Here is a 20,747-nt window from a genome sequence, read left to right as displayed (position 1 = left end):
AAGGTTAAGAAATCAAGCAAATCTCTAAAGATGATAGAGAGAATGGTAACTAATCCTGATAGTTACAAGCAAATTCATGTTATTTTAGATTGCAATGTTGCTTGATGTTCTACATTCCAAATAGTTATTTGAAGTGATTATATTAAATTATTTGCAGGATCCTTCCTCCAAATACATTTTAAAATGTGTTTTGGGGGAAATGAATTTAATAAAAATTTCAAACATGGTTGTACAAACTTTTACTCATTTAAAAAAAAGTACTGAGCATCCACAATGAGTTATGTAATGTCTCGGTTTTATAGGCTTAGCAATGAAAATAGCTTCCCTTGTGAATATACTTTCTGGTGACATGGATTTAGGCATGTTCATCACCGTATTTTTGTGAAAACCTTAGTTCTTGTACAATTGCTATTTCAGTCCTGACCAAATTCCTATGGAACACTTACCATTAGGTGTCTCTGCTGCATGATCTCCTAACCATTGTGACTAATGAATTTGAGTAGAAACATTATATTTTTGTTCAAATAAAGATTAATGAAGTAGAAAATTTAGTTTTTTTATTGTTGTTTTGGTAACTAAGACTTCTAGTGATTGGGAAATTTCAGCTCCCATTTGAAGACTTAGAAACAAACCCCCCAAACTACAATTGTACAGAATCTTCATTTCTATGCTGTGGATTCTCAGATAAAGGATAATCCTTACTGCACCCTTCAGTTCTACAGAATTTATCATTGTGGACTCTCTGATGAATCAGAAGACCTGAGCTCCAACGGAAACCCTTACCACATGCTTCACATTCAAATGGTTTTTCTCCTGTGTGGACTCTCCGATGTGCTTGGAGGTTGGATCTCTGGCTGAATTCCTTTCCACATGCCTCACATTTGTATGGCTTCTCCCCAGTGTGGACTCTGTGATGGGCTTGAAGACTTGAGCCCCCACTGAAACCCTTACCACATTGTTCACATTTATAGGGCCTTCCTTCTGCATGGACCCTCTGATGTGCTTGAAGGCGTGAACTCTCACTGAAGCCCTTTGCACATACCTCGCATTTATATGGCTTCCCTCCCGTGTGCACCCTGTGATGGACTTCAAGGCGTGAACTCTGACTAAAGCCCTTGCCACACATCTCACATGTATATGGTTTCACTCTTGTGTGGACTCTCTGATGGCCTTGAAGATATGCTTTCTGACTGAAGCCTTTCCCACACACCTCACATACATACGGTCTCTCTCCAGTATGAACTCTCTGATGACTTTGAAGGTATGATCTCTGACTGAAGCTCTTCCCACACTCATCACATTGGTATGGCTTCTCTCCTGTGTGGACTCTCTCATGGGCCAGAAGAGTGGAGGCCTTACTGAAACCCTTTCCACATTCTCCACATTTATAAGGTTTCTCTCCTGTGTGGACCCTCTGATGAATCTGAAGATTGAAGTTCCAACTGAAGCCTTTCCCACACTCCTCACATTTGTATGGTTTTTCTCCAGTGTGAACTCTCTGGTGGCCTTGAAGGTGTGAACTCCGACGGAAGCCTTTCCCACATTCCTCACACTTATATGGTTTTTCTCCCGTGTGGACTTTCTGATGGCCTTGGAGGTAGGAATTCCGGCTGAATCCCTTCCCACACTCCTCACATTTGTATGGCTTTTCTCCGGTGTGGACTCTCTGATGAGCTTGAAGGTATGCACTCCGGCTGAATTCCCTACTGCATTCTTCACATTTATAAGGTTTCTCCCCTGTGTGGACTCTCTGATGAACTTTAAGGATGGATTTATGACTGAAGCCTTTGCCACATGCATTGCATTTGTACGGCTTTTCTCCAGTGTCGACTCTGTGATGCTCTGTAAGTTTTGAACTCCAATGGAAGCCATTTGCATACTTCTTATATGGTTTCTCTCCAATGTGGATTTCCTGAGGGCCCTGAAGAAAGGGAATTGGCCTGAAACCATTACCGTATGAATGATGTTTGTACGGTTGTTCCTTAGTGTGGACTATCTGAAGGTCCTGAAAGTGTGAAGCTAGACTGACGTCATCATCAACTTCCTTAGAATTACAGAGATTCTCTTCCATGCGAACTCTGTGAACGGTAAGATTTGAATAACAAACTAAGCTCTCCCCACACTCTGCAGTCGCACGGAGTTTCTCTTCAGAGTGTATTTTCTGATGAGCCTGAAGACAAGGGCTTTGATCAAAAGCACACCCATTCTCGTATTCGTGGAGTTCTTCCCTAGTATGGACCCTCAAAATACTATTAAGATCTGTCCTGGGTCTGAGGGTTTTCTCACCAATGCTGCATTTATTGGACATCTCTCTTTTGTGAGACAGCTCAGCAGTGTTGTGAGAATACTGACTGAACTTCTCACCATCCTCACATTTGTGAGGTTTCTCGGCTGTTTGCCTTCTCTGGTGAGACTGCAGGTGTGAACGCTCCATAGCACAGCCATCTCCTCTGGGATGAATACTGAGAACGGAGCTCAAACTGAAGTCCTTTCCACACTGGCTGTACATAGGAGGCTTCCCTTCTAAGTGGAACTGCTGATGAACTGGTGAGCTGGGGTCACCATCGAAGGCTTTCCTATACTTATTATACCAGTAGGGCTTATGTTCCATTGGAAGTAAGTTTTGATTAAGAAATGATACCTTCATGATATCTTTTCTACAATCCTGGCAGCTGTAATTTTTTTCTGGTTTGCGTATTCCCAGATTGTCATCGTGATTAGGGTTCCAAGTGATGTCACACTGATAGAAATGACTTTTCATGGGACTTTGCTGACATCTACGCTGGTAATTGTGTAGCTCTGTCAGATACATTTTCTTCCAAGAATGCAGGCCTCTCCAAGAAGGAAAGTCTTTGTTTTCTGTGTAATTGGAATCACTCCTTTTATGAGCCAATATGTAGTTCTCAGCTAAAATCTGAATTGGTATTCCTGCCCAATCCTGGAAACAGGAATCACTTTGGTTTTGTGATGGAAAGTTATCTTCTGAAATATTTCCTTGGGAAGCTTGACACCTGGTTAGTGTGCTTGCATCCTGCTGCCAGGCCTTCCAGGGGGAGATTTCTCTGAAGCAAAAGTAATTTAATCCCACTTCTTGAATAGGCTCCGTCTTATGCTGATTCTTGCATTCTGTAGGAATAAAGAGAACCCAGAAATGTGGATAATTGCTCGTTTTATCTCAAGATTTTACACTTTTGATCAGAATACAAAACTTGAATAAACCAGAGGAAAATTCATGTATAACCTCTAAGGACACTGAGAAAAATCCCCTTCTTTGCCTATATCATGTTATTAAAAGTAGGATCTACAGAATTCAGGCTATCTGTATGCTTCAAAATGAGGGCTCTGCTCTCCACTCTGGACATCAGGACAGGGTGGTTTCTGTTCAAAAGGCCTAATAAAATGGTACACATGGGTTTATCATGGGTTGCTTGGAGATCCCAAGAAAAACTTTTCAAATTAGAAAGAACATAGTTGTTTATGGATAAGTGCTTTTTGACCTGATCGTAACTTTTTCTTTTTCTCTCTGCTGCAGAGGCATGGTAAGTTTTTATATGTTAACTGTTGTGCTGAAGAAAGGAGACAAAGGCCTTTAATACATACTGGAAGCACTCCGGGGCTTCTACATAATGAGCAATTCGCCTGCATGAAAATAATGAGCTCTCCTAAGCCACCGTTGCTTGTTAATCAGTTTTCAATCTCATTTCATAAGTGATTTGACAATTACCAGGGCCATGACAGAGTTCCGAATGGGAAACTGATGCTATTCAACTAAAAAAAACCATGAAAACATTTTTTTACAGGGCTGACAGTGCAGTACTGTTTCAAGGCGCTTGGTGGTCTCTGAATCAACTTTTCAGCCATGAACAACAACTTAAGGGACACTGACTGTGGCCAGACCAATGGCTTCAACGCTTCGGGAATTTGAGGCAACAGAATAGTTGCTATGATAGAAATAGCGTCTCAGCTGGTTATGAGAGCTTAGATTAGAAGCAGATAGACCTTCACATCATGGTGAGAAATATCCTCCGTGAGAAAAAAATGTTTAAAAAGAGTTGCAGTGATGACATCTATCGAGTGTCTCTTGAATCCAGAGGCAAATCATCAGAAAGGGGTTTGTTTTTCAAACATAAATGTTATCCTCTAACATCATAACTCTTCCTTCTGTCTATTTGTCTTTCTTTCCACACTGGACAGTGACATCCATAAGGACAAGCACTTTGTGCTCATCACAGTCTTCACTACCTATAACACTGCCTAGGAAATTGCAGTCATTTTTGAAACTTTAATTTTGGTGGCTAGCTCTTCTTATCTTTTAGGAATAATGACTACCAATATATGAATATCCAAGGATTCGGATACACATTCATCACGTACAACAACTTGAGTATTCACCAAAGACATTGGTTTATTCTGCAACCATTAACTATCTCACGAATAACCAAGTAGTCCACCTAGCTATCTATTAACCAATTCACTGATCTGAGGCAAAAAGAAGGGCGCATCAAGGAACGTGAAGCAGAAGCAGAAGTGACAGTCGTGGTGGGCCCAACCAGGGGGTAGTGCAGCTGGAGAGAATGAACAAAAATAGGAATAGAGTTGAGGAACAGGCACCTTAGGGTCTAACTGGCCCTTTAGGTATTTTCAATTAGACTTGGCATGAAATAGAAAACCACTGGGGAGTTTTAGATGGAGAAGGGACATGTCTGACGGCATGTGAGATGGGCTCTTGGGCTACTGTGCTACTGAGGCACGGTACTCACCTGAACGCCCATTTCTTTGCGCCTCTGTCTCCACATTCAGCAGCTTTTCCTCTCTCTCCAGCCAGGATATCAGGTCTGGTTTGAAGGGTTGGTGCCCTGTAAAAAGGCAGGCAGGTGAGCAGATGGTTTTAATTGGGATGAAGCTCATTATTCAAGTTTTCCCTTTTTTCTCAGTCATGTTTTTGATGCTGTTGGCCTAAACCAAGGCTATGAAGACTTCTTATGTTTCCTTTCCAGAGTTTCATAATTTTATATTATGCACTTGGTCAACATGGCCAAAGTTTTCCAGCGCTATCTGTTGAAAAATGATACCTTCTCCACTGAATTACCTTGATACCTGTAGTTCATCTAAAACCGTTTCAGAATTACTTCTTCCATACAACTCCAATAAATTAACAAGTATTTCTGACTGAAGTACATTTTCCTGTTTCCCTTCCCATTGTACCCCAGCCTATGGGTATACAGTTATGTATAGTGTTCTTTAGCTGCTATTTTTTTTCACAGTGCTTATAATATTAATTGCAAATGCAACTGACTTCATTTGACTTGCCTCTGAGTTTTACTTGATGGTCCCTTACTTTTTTTTTGAGCTGTTGAATAACCTATTTCCAAATGTCTAAACTTGAACATGCTGAAATGGCAAATATTTGTTGACAGCAGTGGGTTTGGAGCTTCAAACAAGTGAGCACACAAACACACACCCCCACCCTGGGCCCCCAGAGGTTCCCATTGAGTTACAGAGAACGCCTGTCCTCACCCACAGAAAGCAGGTTGCGGAAGTTCTCCAGCATCACGTCTCTGTATAGCGTCCTCTGGGTGGAGTCCAGCAGCCCCATCTCCTCCTCGGTGAAGACCACAGCCACGTCCATGAATGTCACTGCTTCCTGCAATGCCAAACACACATGACCTCCTTCGTTACGAGAATGAACACGACACTGCGTTAGTGTATGTCTGGGAAGCCGCTGTGGATTAAAATAAACACAAAAGCAAAAAACAAACACTCCCTGTGAATTATTGACCTTTTACTTTTGTTTAAGAGAAAGACAAGGCTTTCTACTCCCTTTAAGGGTTACAGCCTTGAAAACCCACAGGGTCAGTTCTGCTCCGCCCAATATGGTCACAATGAGTTGGAATCGACTCGATGGCAGTGAGTTTGGTTTGGGGGGTTTTGTTTGTTTGTGTCACTATTTTCTGTCCACAGGCTTTTAAATTCCTGAGGATGCAAAAAAATGGCAAGAAACCTCAAGAACTTTAAAGTCCATGAACAGGAAATATATGTGTAGATAGATAGATAGAATAATTCACTCAGATAATATTAACCCACTACCAGCAAGTCAATTCTGATTCCTAATGATCTTACAGGACAGAGTAGAGCTGCTCCATAGGGTTTCAGAGGCTATAAGTCCTTATGGCAACAGATTGGAAACTCTTTCTCCCCTGAGTTACTCATGGGTTACAATTGTCAATCTCTGTTAGCAACTGAGCATTGAACCCTTGTGTGATCAGGACGCCTTAAAAAAGTACAAGAATTCATTGAAATAATATTGAGATGGCAATTAAGTATAAGATTAAGTGACAAAGGTTCCATATTACATCTATTTTTCCATTTTTGAATTTTGCTATTGTTAAGCATATCAACCAATCGAACTTCTACATGCACAACTTGGCGAACGTGAGGACATTCTGTGAGTTGTGCAGCCAGTCTTACCCACCCACCCCTTTCCGATTTGCTTTCCCCGCTCACATCAACTCACTGTCTTCTAAATTTCCTATAGAATCTGTGAGCTGCTGTTATCAATGCAATCTCTTATTTGAACACAAAACACACACAGACAGACACACACACACACACCCTTCACTGCTATCAAGTCAATTCTGACCTTATAGGACAGAGCAGAACTGTCCCCTTGGGTTTCTGAGACTTTTCATCTTTCTGCCTCACCTCCATCCCTGTCTTTTAATCTTATGCATAATATAAACAGACAGAGACATGGACATTGGGGAAACAGGTGATAAGGATGTGGGATAGTAATACACAGGCCTTTCTCGTTTTTTATTTTTATTTATTTTTTTGGCATTAAGTCCATTGGTTGCCACCCAGTCCACTGACCCTAACGACCCCATATGGCAGAGGAGAACTGCCCCTAGCATTTACAGAAGCAGATTGCCACGTGCTTCTTCTACAGAGATGCTGGTGGGTTTGCAGCGGAGCTCTGAACTACTGCTCTACCGGGGCTCCTTCTGTTACATTATGACTTGAATAAAAATACTCAGAAGCTCATTATTAAAAAGCAGAAAACAGGCACATAAATGGGACTCAGTTTTTCCCATAGGCAAGGAAAAGATGGGCTCACTTGCTGAGAAATAGGACGACACACTGAATGACAGAAATAAAAGCCCAACTCACCTGTAACTTGGTCATTTTTCTGCTCCTTTTCGGAGGGAAAGGCTGAGACCTGAGAAGGCAGAGTAAGGTGATGAGAGAGAAGCCACGAGAGAAAGGCAGCCAAGTGTGTGCGAACTAGGAGCCGGAGATGTCGTCGTGCCCCCCCCCCCCCCCCACAGCCACACCTGGAGCCAAGTGCCGCCTGCACTCCAGCTCCGGGTTAGGTTGGGGTCTCTGGAGAAGCAGAACCACTGACACACACACACACACACACACACACACACAGAGGAAGCTAGACCGAAAGCGACATCTACAGCAAGAAACTGCCCCCCCACAATTATAGGAGTGAGAAAGTCCAGTGGAGTTCAGGTGCATGTGTCCAATGTTAAGCTAGAGGCTTCTTGCAAAGCTGTGGGAGCTGATGGACCAGGAAGCAGGCAGACAAAGTAGGAAAGTCACAGCAGAGGCAGATGACTCCAAGGTCAGCAGGTCAGGCTGTGGCTGCCAAGTCCAATGAGTCCAAGGTCAGCGTGTCAGACCGCAGGCTGCTGATGGTGCCCGAGCTTGGCAGGCAACCTGGTAAGCCTTTGCTTCAAGTCCAAAGGACTGGAGGTGGATGAGCCAGATGCAGGCACCAGATCCAGCATGAAGTGACCTAGCTTCCCCGCCACAGCATCTACTCTATAGGAAGTCGGCCATACTCCCGAGAAAATATCATCAGGGCTGTGACGTCCTCAAGGGAATTGCATTCCACCCTAATCTTATAACTGATTGGCTGCTCACAGCAGATCCTACTTGCAGTTCATTACACTGTGTTAGGTAACATCAGGGGGCATTACTAGACTTTAACTGTCAACCCTGAGAATCCTGACAAAGCCAAGTTGACACAACTCTAGTTGTGTCAGACAACCCAGCCTGATGTGCCCAGTAGCTCCCATGCCCCTTGAAGCTCCCAAGATACTAATTATGGTCCTGGGAGGACTTAGAATGTAGATGTAACGGCTTAGACTCACGACAGAATGCCTATGTTAAAACCCTAGCACTGCGAAGGTGGCTGAGTGACCTTGTATTTAGCCTCTGTATTTCAGTTCAGGAATTTACAAAATCAGAATCGTCTAGTACTATAATCATACTGCTTGTTGTTAGTATCATAGGTGCTAGGAATGGAAAGCGGTTACAACTATACCAGGGTTCTCTATTTCCTTACCACTGCAGAGACCAAAAATCTCACTGCTATCAAGTCAATTCCAATTCACAGTGACCTGTGTTGCATAATGAGACAGTTCTTAAAAATAAGTGTTGTGAAGAATTCTGGACAACAGAGAGTATTGTTGTCCCTGGAGAGTCACCTGGGACTCCTAGAATGTCCATGGCTCTGACTTCTTTATATAACAAGCTGTTGCCCTGGTAATATGATTTCTTTAGACGTTGCAACCTTTCTTCTAAAAAGGTTAATGACTGGTGAATAGTCTTCCTGAAGCCAGAGAGGCTCAATGGCACATGCCAACAAAAGACCAACGAAAATGGTGAGTGGCTGTATTTCTCAGGTAGAGAATGTGATCTGTCTCAACAATGCCACACAGGGCTTGGCTAGGAGATTATGTTGCTCATCTATGTAGTGTTGGCCAACTGCTTGACTCTTTCTACCACTGTTTCCCAAATGGGCACTACTGCCTCCTGAGGGATGCTGGAATGATCCAGAGGGCTGCAAAAGCAGATACCTACCCTTTATCTTGGATTATGGGCAACTGCACAAAAGTTTTTAATTGCCAGGTGGGTGCTGAGTTATTTTATTTGTTCTGAAAAGGAGCGGTGGGCCAAATAAGTTTGGGAACCTGTGCCTTGGATGATTGGGAGACCAGGAGCTCACTTTCTTGAGCTCTTCCAAGTGGTTAATTACCTTGTTCTCAAGCAAGTTCAAGGTCATCCATGCAGGAGCAAGAACTCAAATAAGGGTAAAACATGGGCCGTGTGTAAGACAGAGCCTTTTAGCACCATCTTAAAGAGAGACCTTCTATTATTCTGGTGGGACCCTGACAGCCTTCCACATCCCTGCTCACGTGGGCTAGGGCTACTGTAAGAGCCACAAAGTGTATGCCTGGTTTTCTCAACAAGCCCCATGAGTAATAACTTTGGCTGCATAATTAGCCGTGAAAAACTGAGCTTTCTGTCATCGGCCTAATATTTATGGATCACCTTCTAAATAGGAATATAGTTCCCAGAGCTCGAATTGTTCACCCCTTGTGTGGGAAATCTATGAGAACATCAGTCGTCATGTTACACATGCTGGAGTAGAGTCTCCTTTGTGGGGACCATGGGGGGGGGGACCCCAAATGTAGACTGGATGAGGGAGCACTTCAGATGGGCTCAATGGAGAAAATGGGAGCCGGCCTCCGTCTCTGAAAGAGGGAAACCCTCCAAACGCTGAAGCAGCATGAGGGTCAGCGGGCCCCCTGGCAAAAAAGTGGTGAGCGAGCAAGGGCCCAAGCATGAGCGGAAGGGGTATGGCTTCCTTCAACCCTTCCAACAACCCGAGACTCGGGACAATCCGTAACTCCGTCTGACATGTGTGGACATTGAGTAATGGAGATGTGTACGTCTCTTGCTCAGGATGATCCATTTAGTTAGCAGACTAGACAGAATTTGTAGCCCAGAGCCTGTGTCCTTAACTCAACCTGACCTCAGTGGGGCAGCTGGGGCATCTTAGAAAAGAATGCCAAGGGGGGGAAAATAATAATAAAAAAAAGAAAGAAAAGAATGCCAAGGGCCCTGCTCTCTGTCCAGAAGCTATACATGAGGCACTGTGGAGGGCGAGGATTTGGGAATGCCGCCCAGATGGCTACAATGATCAGCAAGAGATGAAAGCCACAGATTATTCCACGAATAGAGGTCATCTGCAACCCATGAAATTAACCACTACACCATTCCATTTCTTAAGGAATAAAATGAATCCCCAGAAGGCTACACGATTAGGATCATCAAAATACCCAATACGTGCTAGCCATTGTATCATCCTCATTACTGTCATCATGAAAGAAATACAGAAGCCACACATGAGCTGTGCTTTGTTCCCAGGTGAATTTATTTGTGAACAAGTAGTCACAGCTGTACATCACCCTTTGGACATCTGGAAAAACCGGTGGCTTTAGCATCTCACTAAAAACAGATTTGAGATACTGAGATTGAGAGAAAAGAGAGAATGTGTTGTATTATAGGTGGATCTCCTGTAAAAGACCCCTCTAAAGGGTTAAGAAGCAAAGAAGACCCTTTGAGGACTAAGGTGGGCCTGACTCAAGCCATGGTATTTTCAATCACCTCCTATGCATGTGAAAGATGGACGGTGCACAAGAAAGATGGAAGAAGAAGCGATGCCTATGAATGGTGGTGTTGGTGAACAATTTTAACTGTATCATGGACTGTCAGAAAAATGCACAGAGCTGTCTTGGAAAACATACGGCCAGAAGCACGGGCAGCAAGACTTTATCTCGTGCACTCTGGACATGTGATCAGGAAGGACCAGTCCTGGGGGAAGGACAGACATCATGCTTTGTAAAGCAGAAGGTCAATGACAAAGAGGATGGCGCTCAACTGTATGCACTGACACAGCGGCTGCAACAATGGGTCCAAACAGCAAACATTGTCATGATGGCCCACAGCCCTGGCTTGTACATAAGGTCGCTCTGCGTCAGAACCAAGTCAACATCGCTTAACAACAACCTAACAACATTTCTCCTGACATTTGATTCTAATCTTCTGCTGACTCTTAGAAACCATAAACCATAAAGAGATATGCAATAATGTCTGCCGATCAGTAAGCCTGGCAATGAGAACATTGAGACGGTCCACATCACATCACATCACAACACAACATAACACCAGTCCCTATAATGGAAACCTGCTGCTGAGTGGAAGCGATTGATTAGAAACAAAGAAGAAACAAGGAGTGGAAGCATCAGGTCAACAAAATTGATCAAAATGGAAAGCGTGTTCATCTGCTTCTCCATGGAGAGTTTTAGAAAGGCCAGTGAGGTCGTTGGTAATAGTATTCTTCAGGTTTTTGCAATACATACTGATCTCTGGTCTATCCTGTTGCTTTCTAAGGAAGGTGCTGCAATCCCCACATCTAATTCGGGCCTTTTCTATTTCTTCTTTCAGTTCTATCAGCTTTTCTTCATGTGTTTTGAAGTTGGGCTGTTTTGTGAACACTTTTAGGATTTTTGTGTCTCCTTGGTAAACTTCGGCATGGCATAGGCTCTCTCTTTGCCCCTGCTTTGTCTGCTATTATTATAAAGGGCTATTGGCTTGCTATATCTCTTTCTATCCTTTTACTTTTAGCAAATCTCTGGAGTCTTTGACTAATGCCTGCCTACTAACCAAAAGGGTGCAAATTCAAGTTCATTCAGAAGTGCCTGGAAAGAAAGACCTAGCAATCAACACCCGCAAATGCAGCCATTGCAAACCCTCGGAAGCACAGTTCTCCTCTGCCACACACCAGGCCACCAGGAGTTAGAATCAACTCAATGGCAGGGAGTAGGCCTCATATCTAACGTGAGTGTTCTTACCCAACACACACTTAATTCTTGCTTTGTTTTTCTTTTTTGAGAACAGGCGACCTTTTTATTTTGCTTCTCAAACAGAAAGTATGGTCATTCTGATGGCAGGTGCACCTGATGTGCGCATCCGAGTTTGTAACAGCATCCAGGCCCGCTCTGTCGAATTCCCAATGAGGAGAAACACTGGTTTCATTTTCCTTGGACAACTCATTGGCACGGCATCCGGTCTGAGCGGGTGTGGATGCAGTGCACCATGTACAGGCAGAGACAGCTCCGGGTGGTTGCTGCAGACCCAGGCCATCCGGGGGCAGCTTGGCAATGCTTGGAGGGGATGGGACGGGGAGGAGGGTGCAGGGTGTGAGCAGCAAGGGGATCATCCTGGGGTGGGGGCGAGAAGGAAGAGTTAGTTGGCTACCATATGTATTGTTGGATTTGGTCTGGGCCCTGCCACACTACCTGGACCTCACCCCAAGTTCTTCCTTTTTAAAATTCAAATTTACAATGTCTTTTAATTGATGTACTCAGGCCAGTCGCAGTCAATGTAATAATTCATTTAGCTGGAAATAGGTCTACTGTTTCATTATTACTACTATTTTCTGTTTAACCCTTCTGTTTTTGTTCCTCTGATCAACTCTTTTCTTCTTTCTTATTTGAATAATTCTTCAGCTTTTGGCTATATCTCTAAGTACTTTTTTTTTATTTTAAGAAATTGCTCTAGCTCAGGGGTCCTCAACCTTCCTAATGCCATGATCCTTTAATACAATTCCTCATGTTGTGGTGACCCCCCCAACCATAAAATTATTTTTGTTGCCACTTCATCACTGTCATTTTGCTACTGTTATAAATCGGGCGACCCCTGTGAAAGGGTCATTCGACCTCCAAAGGGGTTGTGACCCACAGGTTGAGAACTGTGGCTCTAGAGACTATATATATGGAGCTAATCTTTTACAGCCAACCTAGTTATTTACAGTCAGCCTACATTCACACTAAAATGTAGAAGCTTTACACCAAATAACTACCTTGATTTGATGTGATAGCTTTTACATGCATTTCTCTACCTAAAATGAAAATTCCAGTAAACAAATTATAACGTCCCTTTCAACAGTCACGTATTAAGAGAAGTAGTGTACATTTACTGAAAAATGTGTTACTTCCATTGTTCTTTTGTCATTCTGAAGCTCCTCATTTCCATCTGGTACCATTTCCCTTCAGCTTAAAGTTCTTCCTTTAGCACTTCTTTAAGCATCGGTAGCACAACACACACACACACACACACACACACACACACACACACGCCTTCATTTCTGAAGGAAACTTTCACTGGATAAAGAATTTGAGATCGACCCATTTCTTAAAGGTGTTGTTCTGATGTTTTCTAGTGTCCAGTATGTCCCACGAGAAATCTGCAGAGAGCAGGATGCTTTCTTGCTGCATTAAAGAACTTTTCTTTATTGTTGATTTTCAGAGGCTTGATGATGATGACCCAGGAGTGATTTTCTCTGAGTAGGCTGTATTTGGTATTCATTGAGCTTTTGGAATCTATGAAGTGAGTCCCATCAAATTTCGGAGTTTTCAGCCATTTCTTCCATACACATTTTCCTCTCCTCTCCTCCTGAGACACCAATAACAAGACTATGTGACTTCAAAATAAATAAATAAATAAAATGAAAATGAAAAAAGACTATATGATTTCTTCAGATTGTCCTGGAGGTCTCTCAGGCTCATTTGTCCAATGCTTTCTTCACTCTGCCGCTCAGAACGCATGATTTATATCCATCCGCTTCCAAGTTCATTGATTCTTTTCCCGCTTCCATCTGCCATTGGGGCCATTCTTTACTTCACATACTGCATCTTCCATCCGACGAGCCTTAAAAGCTTTTTAAGAACAGAAGTCAAGCAAAGTATATTCCCTGATCATAATAAATTAAACAAGACATCAATAACCAGATGATACCTGGACAATCTCCAGACAATCAGAAATTAAACTACATACTTCGAGCAACGGCTTGAGTCGAATGTCACAAAAGACATGCCAGGGCATGTTTAATCAAATCAAAATGAAGCTGCACTGTCAAAATGTGTGTGCTGCAGGCAGACTCCATTTTATTTAAAAGTGGATAGCAATAAGATATGTATTAGAAGAGAGGTCTTAAATCAGTTGCTCAAGTCGCCAGCGTCAGAACTACAAAATGGCAAATCAAACCGAAACCAGACAAGCAAACAAAGTACCCAATACACAAGCCAGAAATCAATGACACTGAAAGTCAACATGGGCCAGGAGCCAGTGAACTGGGAAACACAGAAACATGAGACAGGATCAGGGTTCAGCCAACTAGGACTCAGGGTCTAAATCCAGCCCGTTTGTTTTTGTAGCCGGTCATTTAAAAAATATTTTTCAGCGGTGAAAAGAATATGACATGTAAAAATCCTATCCAAACGTCAGTGTCCAGACAGCTTGGCTGGAACGCAGCACATTCAGTGGTTTATGGGCTGCTACGGGTTGCAGTTTCCCAGTGCAACCGCCGAGCTCAGTAGCTGTGACCGAGACTATAGGTAGCACTCTCATTTCTTTGTCCTGTTGCTAAGCACGGTACGATTAACGGAACTGCGTGTGTGGAATAATACAGGCAAACACATTTTCAATGTGGGGGAAACCAAGCATTACTTCACTACAATCATAAGTGGAGTCTCTTTTTTAAAAAAAGGTCACTGCCATCAAGTATGTTCAGACTCATCGCAACACTACAGGACAGCGTATAGTTGCCCCTCTGGGTCTCTTTAGTGCAAATCTCTACGGGAGCAGAAATCCCCGCCTTTCTTTCACAGAGCAGCTGTAGCAGCCCAACATGTGACCCCCTCTGGAATTCACTCAGCTGGTAGGTTTGAACTGCCAACTTGCGGTTAGCAGCCCAGGGCCTCCCCCACGCTCAAAGGCTCAGCACAGGAAAAGCTCGTTGTGATTTTCTTCTTAAGTGTGGGGCTGAAAGTGAGCTGTTCCTGAGTGGGAAGAATTGTCCTCAGTCACTAATCCGGAACACTGGGTAGCTTTGGGAATTCGTTTTTTGCTGCAGACTTGGTGTTTCTTAGTGCATTCAGCCTAATAGTTAAGGCTTATTTGTGAAACTTATGCATGCTGCAGTAAAATCACTCCAACCACAACCACAACAACAAATCATTCCAGCAACTAGCATTGTCTGAATCCCAAATAATGACACACTACTTTCTATATTTCCAATGTCGCTAAAAGCTAAAGCTAATGAGATCTCTATTTGCATGTAAATCTGGACCATATATGTGTTCTAATCAGATCCACCCAGATAAATCCGGACAATCCCTCACTTAATCACCTCTGCAAATCTCTGGTACCATGTAAAATAACACATTTACAGGTCCTGGGGATTAAGAGATGGGCATCTTTGTGGAGGTATGATCTGGGTACCACACCTTCGGTCATTAATCTGCTGTCAAAAATCACATTTTTATAGCACTTATTTGTATAAAAAGACATTCCCAGAGATAAAATATATAAAATCTCATTCCAGATCAAATGAACACTTACAGGCAGTTTTTGATAGGGAATACTAACCTTGATCTTCAATTAAGCAAAATATTATCACACAAAAAGAATTCCATTCTTCTTTTAGTACACCTGTATTAAAAAAAAAAAAGATAATCCTTACATTTACATTTTTTCAATAAAGATGTGTGAGCATTTATTTTCTTTATATATTTAAGTGCCTAAACAATACTCCCCCCCCCCCCCTTTGTCTGGTAAAGCTAAAAGGGATTTACAGTCTAGCTTTTTACAGAATGTGGATCCCTGGTGGTGGTGTGGTTATGGTTGGACTGCGATCGGCCAGGTCAGCAGTTCAAAACCAGCAGTTGCTCCTCAGGAGATAGATGGGGGTTTCCACTCCCATAAACAGTTACACTCTCCAAAATCCCCAACGGCAGCTCTACCCTGTCTTATCAGGTTGCTGAGTCAGCACTGACTCAATGGCAGTGAGTGTGGATTTTGTTTTTACAATAAGCTTGCTGACCCCTGGACAAAATGAAACAAAGAGTGGGCTCTTTAAAAAGTATCAATAAAACTGGTAAAATTTTGGCCAGGCTGACAAACAGGGAAATACAAAAATTTACTAAAATCAGGAATTAAAGAGGGGACATGACTACAGACTCAGCAGATACTGAAAGAGTAATAAGGTAATGAATGGATCACAGATCTAAATATAAAACCTAAAATGCTAAGATTTTAAGGGCGGGGGGCAGAAAATCTTAACAGCAAGAGCACAATGCATAAAAAAATAAATGAAATACATAAATAGGTGGACTTTGTCAAATTTTAAAAGTAGACTCAAGATGCTGCATTCTACATCAATTTCATTCATGACATTATGAAAAAAGGATTTCCTGGGGTTAACGAGGGAGAAGAAAGTTTGACTATAAAAGGATAACATGAGACTAATTGGGGGTACGGAAGAGGGGGAGTGATGGACCTATTTTGTATCTTGATTGTGGTGGTTACCCTGGCAATGAATTTGTCAAAACTGAGAACTGCACACCAAAATGAATACATTCTACCAATGTAGGTTTCACTGAGCATCGATTTTCTCTGGCTCCCACATCCCTTTAGTGTTCAGCAGCTTAATTATGATGTGTCTGGGGGTGGGTTGCTATGAGTTTATCCTTTTAGGACTTGATCCATTCTTTCCAAAGGAGCCTATAGGTCCACCTTTTAAGAAACCAGAATAGTTAAATGAACTTACATCAAGTAAAAGGAAGAGAAAAAAGTTAAAAGTAGGAACCAATGAAGTAGAAATATAATCGATAAAATCAACCCATGAATCAAAAACAGTGATGACGCTCTAGCTGTAAAGAATGAGAGGTGGCAGAAATGACCAATATTAGAAATGAAAATATGTACATCGACTACAGAATATGCAGACATGAAAGAAATAATAAAGGTAGCCCGAGTGAGTTTAATCACCAGCCTTTCAGTTGGCAGTCAAGCACTTAACCAGTGTGCTACCATGACTCCTTGGCAGATTCTACAGCCTACCAATATTAAGGCACATCTCCATAGGTTATTGCTATTCCGTTTTGCCACAAAATTCCAATGTTAAGAATTCTGCACTGAAGCCCCTTAATGCTAGTTACTTCTTAGGTGGCTAACAGTAATGACTCTTCTACCAACCTTGTACTGCCTGCTGGGAATATAGGGGAAAACAGCATGAAATAGGAAGATACAGTAAGAAACAAAGCACTACCAGATGAGCAAATCAAATGCTGTGCATGCCCTGATTCCAACACATCACCTCCCCTAGCCTAACTGCAATTCCTATATCCCTTAGCTTTCCCAAGTCCCTCCTCCAAGCTGCAAAGAATGAAAACCGGAGAGTAGTCGTTAACATCTTTTCTTGGTCTTTGATGTCAACAAAGGATGACAATCCGTTGGTATACCATGTTGTTGTTGGGTGCCATCAAGTCAGTTCTGGCTCACAACAACTCTCCTCACAACTCCTGTTGCTCTATAGCAGGGGTCCTCAAACTTTTTAAACAGGGGGTCAGCTCACTGTCCCTCAGACCCGTTGGAGGGCCGGACTATAGTTAAAAAAACAACAAGGTATGAACAAATTCCTATGCACACTACACATATCTTATTTTGAAGTAAAAAAACTAATGGGGCAAAAACACCCGGCAGCCGGATAAATGTCCTCGGCAGGCCGCATGTGGCCCACGGGCTGTAGTTTGAGGACACCTGCTTACTGATTTATATACATTGGAGATTGGCTTTAAAATACTGAAGGCAAAATAGAGGGTAATTGATAGAAGATGTCAAATGTTGACAAGGGATGAAGTGGGTTTTTTAGGCTATCCCTATAACATTTCACTAGTTTATAAGGTTCTGTAGTACCCATCATAGGTGCCCTGGTGGTGGAGTGGTTATGTGTTGTGCTCAATCTGCACGGTTGGCAGTTCAGAACCACCAGCTGCTCCATGGGAGAAAGACTGGTTTTTCTACTCCCATAAAGTTACAGTCTTGGAAACCCACAGGGGGCGCTGTGAGTCAGCACTGACTTGATGGCATTAACGATGAGTACAGTACAATCCTAAGAAGAAGGTAAATCCTATGCTTACTATTAAATTCAAATATGATCTCAGTCTCTACTTCTCTTTCCTCACCTTTAAAATGGAAATAACAAAGTACTTACAGGGTGCAGTGTAGCAAAGATGAAACATACAACTTTCCTCTAGTTCCTAAATGCTTCCTCCCTGCCACTATCATGATCCGAATTCTACCTTACAAATCTGGCTAGACCAGAGGGTGTATACTGGTATAGATAGGAACTGGAAACACAGGGAATCCAGGACAGATGATCCCTTCAGGACCAGTGGTGAGAGTGGCGATACTGGGAGGGTGCAGGAAGGGTGGAGTAGAAAGAGGGAACCGGTTATAAGGATTTACATATAACCTCCTCCCTGCGGGGTGAACAACAGAAAAGTGGGTGAAGGGAGACATTGGACAGTGTAAGATATGACAAAATAATAACTTATAAACTATCAAGGGTTCATAAGGGAGTAGGGAGCGGTGAGGGAGGGGGAAAATGAGGAGCTGATGCCAGGGGTTTATGTGGAGATCAATGTTTTGAGAATGATGAGGGTAACGAATGTACAAATGTGCTTTATAAAATTGATGTATGTATGGGTTTATAAGAATTGTATGAGCCCCCAATAAAATGATTAAAAAACAAACACACAAAAACAACAACAAAAAGAAAGTACTTATAGACTCCCGTTCTTAAGGATTATATATGTTAATTCTCCTAAAACCCTTCAGATGGTCTTTAGTACTATACTATTGTTATTGATCACGCCCAAGGTCTCCACACAGCCCCAACATTTATTTGAAAAGCTATCTGAGGCAGAAGAGTTAGCTAGTGAGTGAAGGAAAAATATTCCCCAATTGAAAAAAGAGCAGGGAAAAAGAAGAAAAATATCCCACTGCCATCGAGTGGATTTGACTCATCGTGACCTGGTAAGATGGTGTAGAACTGCTCCAGTGGGTTTCTGAGGCTGGGCTCTTTCGGGGGCAAATGACCTCATCTTTCTTCGGCTGGTGGGTTTGAACCACACACTTCGTGGTCTGCAGCTCAAAGCAATCACCCACAGAGCTACCAGGATGGTAGCACTTTAAAGAAGGAAAAAAAGAAAAATCGCTGTTACCAACTTCATTCAGATGCACGGTGCTCCCATAGGCTAGAGGGGCATACACCTGTTCCTGTGAGTTTGTGAAGCTGTTAAAAATCTATTTTTTAAGCTGTAAAAATCTTGACAGGACCAGCAGCAGCATCTTTTCCTACTGGAGGGAGTGGTGGCTTTGAACGACTGGTGGGTGAGTAGCCGAATGTCTAACCCCCCACACCACCATGGCCTGGAACCACAGAGGCCAAATTTTACTTCCGTCTCTGCTGCCAGGAGTCTTGGGGGTCACAGGCTTTTTAAGACGTCACAAGAGAAATGAGGGGCTGTCCTGGAAAAATAGCAGTGGGCACCCCAAACCACAGCAGAGAATGCCCCATTTAAAAAAAAAAGGTAATTACTTTTTTTTTTGTTTAGGTGATTAATTTTTAAGAAACCAATCCGACGCCACCAGGACTCCAGGGACCACCTCGTTTCCTAGCGGGATCAGAGAGGGGTCGGGGCCAGTGGACCAAGCATTTCACCTGTCCGGTCTCAGCAAACTCGCACGACCACTGAGCAGGATGCTGACCCCCATCATCCAGCGGAGGAAACGCAGCCCGCGGGATGAGGATGCTCGCCGCCCAAGAGGACCCGCCGGGAAGCAGCAGGGCCAGCAGGTGATCCCGGGAGAAAGGCTTGGGACCGCGCTGATGCCGGGACCCCCATCCCAGCGCCGTCGGAGCCGCACCCGAGGATGCGCGAACCGCCCCCCACGGGAGAGACTCATTCAAAGCGAGCACAACCCCCCCTTGGCGGTGACCAAGGACTGTCCTCCCAGAGCCCGGGGCCGCTGGCCCTCAGTGACGTGCTCCCGGGATGAGGGACTCGGGCGGGGGAGGGCTCACCTTTCCGACAGAAAGGGGAGGGCTCACCTTTCTCAGAGGAACGCAGGCCGCGGGCTCGTGTCCCGGAAGCGGAAGTGACTCGGGCTCGCCAGGCCGCCTAGAACTACGTTTCCCAGCATTCCCGGTGGGAGCCGGCCGCGGCCTCGCGCTCCGGGCGCTGACAGGCTCCCACGGCGCTGAGCTCTCGGACTACATTTCCCAGAAGTCCCGGGAAAATCGGGGGCGAACTGGAATTCCAAAGCTCCCCTGTCCTTTAGGGGCAAAAGGTTTGTAAAAGCACTGGTCTCTGAGGATTCCCCAGAAAAGCCGAACGTTAAAGGCGTCTTTCATGGAGGAGAAGACTCAGACCCTGTACAGGTCTGGGACCACGGTGCCCAGGACCCTGCTAACAGCCTTTCCTGTTGAGTATTGGGATAATTCGATTCAGTTGCAATCACTTCTTTCTGGCCAGTTGACTTTGGTCCAGCGGTGTCACTGGGAGGGTGTCACAGGAGGGCATGGGGACCCTCCTGTGTGATACTGTCAGAAGGGGTGACCTAAATGTTTATTTAAAAAAAATTTTTCCCCTTGATACGACGATTAAAAAAAAAAGAAAGAAATTCCAAAAGAAGAAAGAAAGAAATGGGATAAACGATGGTACATTGAGGCGATTGCAATAGAGGAGTTGGAACAAAATGTGTATGAATTGTTGAATGATGATTTGCTCTGTAAATGTTCACCCAATTCACAATAAAAAGTTTCCGGGGGCGGGGGGAATGGGGGGGGGCAGTGTTTCAGCAGAAGTTTATCATTGTTCTTAAAATATTCCGTTACAACAACAAAAACATTTTTTAAAACTAAGCCCGGGTTCCATGTATCAAAATACTGCAAGGCTAAAATTCTAAGCTTATTTACCTTTTGAATCTAATATGCTCTGGTCAGAGCCGTCATTATTACCCAGGAGCAATACTGTCTCTAATCA

The 20,747-nt window shown here is 43.4% G+C and overlaps 1 protein-coding gene across 3 annotated transcripts; it reads right to left on the bottom strand.

The window, feature by feature from the left end:
* Nucleotides 1–542: 542 nt before the first annotated feature.
* ZNF112 (zinc finger protein 112) lies at nucleotides 543–19,632 on the bottom strand. 3 transcript variants are annotated; one of them, XM_045292510.1, is made up of 7 exons: nucleotides 19,424–19,632; nucleotides 18,799–18,888; nucleotides 15,286–15,348; nucleotides 7,168–7,216; nucleotides 5,518–5,644; nucleotides 4,761–4,856; nucleotides 543–3,126 (listed from the first exon to the last, which is right to left on the bottom strand). In XM_045292510.1, the coding sequence occupies exons 4-7, from the start codon at nucleotides 7,180–7,182 to the stop codon at nucleotides 641–643; spliced, it is 2,724 nt and encodes a 907-aa protein (XP_045148445.1). In that variant the 5' UTR covers nucleotides 7,183–7,216; nucleotides 15,286–15,348; nucleotides 18,799–18,888; nucleotides 19,424–19,632; the 3' UTR covers nucleotides 543–640. The 3 variants fall into 3 exon arrangements, with proteins under 3 accessions (XP_045148445.1, XP_045148446.1, XP_045148447.1); XM_045292511.1 differs by lacking the exon at nucleotides 18,799–18,888; XM_045292512.1 differs by lacking the exons at nucleotides 15,286–15,348; nucleotides 18,799–18,888; nucleotides 19,424–19,632 and having other exon boundaries at nucleotides 7,168–7,246.
* Between the last annotated feature and the right edge of the window lie 1,115 nt (nucleotides 19,633–20,747).

The sequence above is a fragment of the Echinops telfairi genome, unplaced genomic scaffold (assembly GCF_000313985.2).
Source record: "Echinops telfairi isolate 266 unplaced genomic scaffold, ASM31398v2 ScPeMD7_655;HRSCAF=1070, whole genome shotgun sequence".
In the NCBI taxonomy this organism is placed as follows: Eukaryota; Metazoa; Chordata; class Mammalia; order Afrosoricida; family Tenrecidae; genus Echinops; species Echinops telfairi.
The sequence above is the reverse complement of the archived record's forward strand: the minus strand, read 5'-3'. Positions and strand labels throughout refer to the sequence as shown.

Bases quoted from the DNA above. Each gene is read 5' to 3' on its own strand.
- ZNF112 (XM_045292510.1), bottom strand. The intron at 4,857-5,517 runs GTGAGGACAGGC...GCCTTTTTACAG, and splicing joins CCGCAACCTGCTTTCTGTGG to GGCACCAACCCTTCAAACCA. The intron at 3,127-4,760 runs GTGAGTACCGTG...TTATTCCTACAG, and splicing joins GCAAAGAAATGGGCGTTCAG to AATGCAAGAATCAGCATAAG.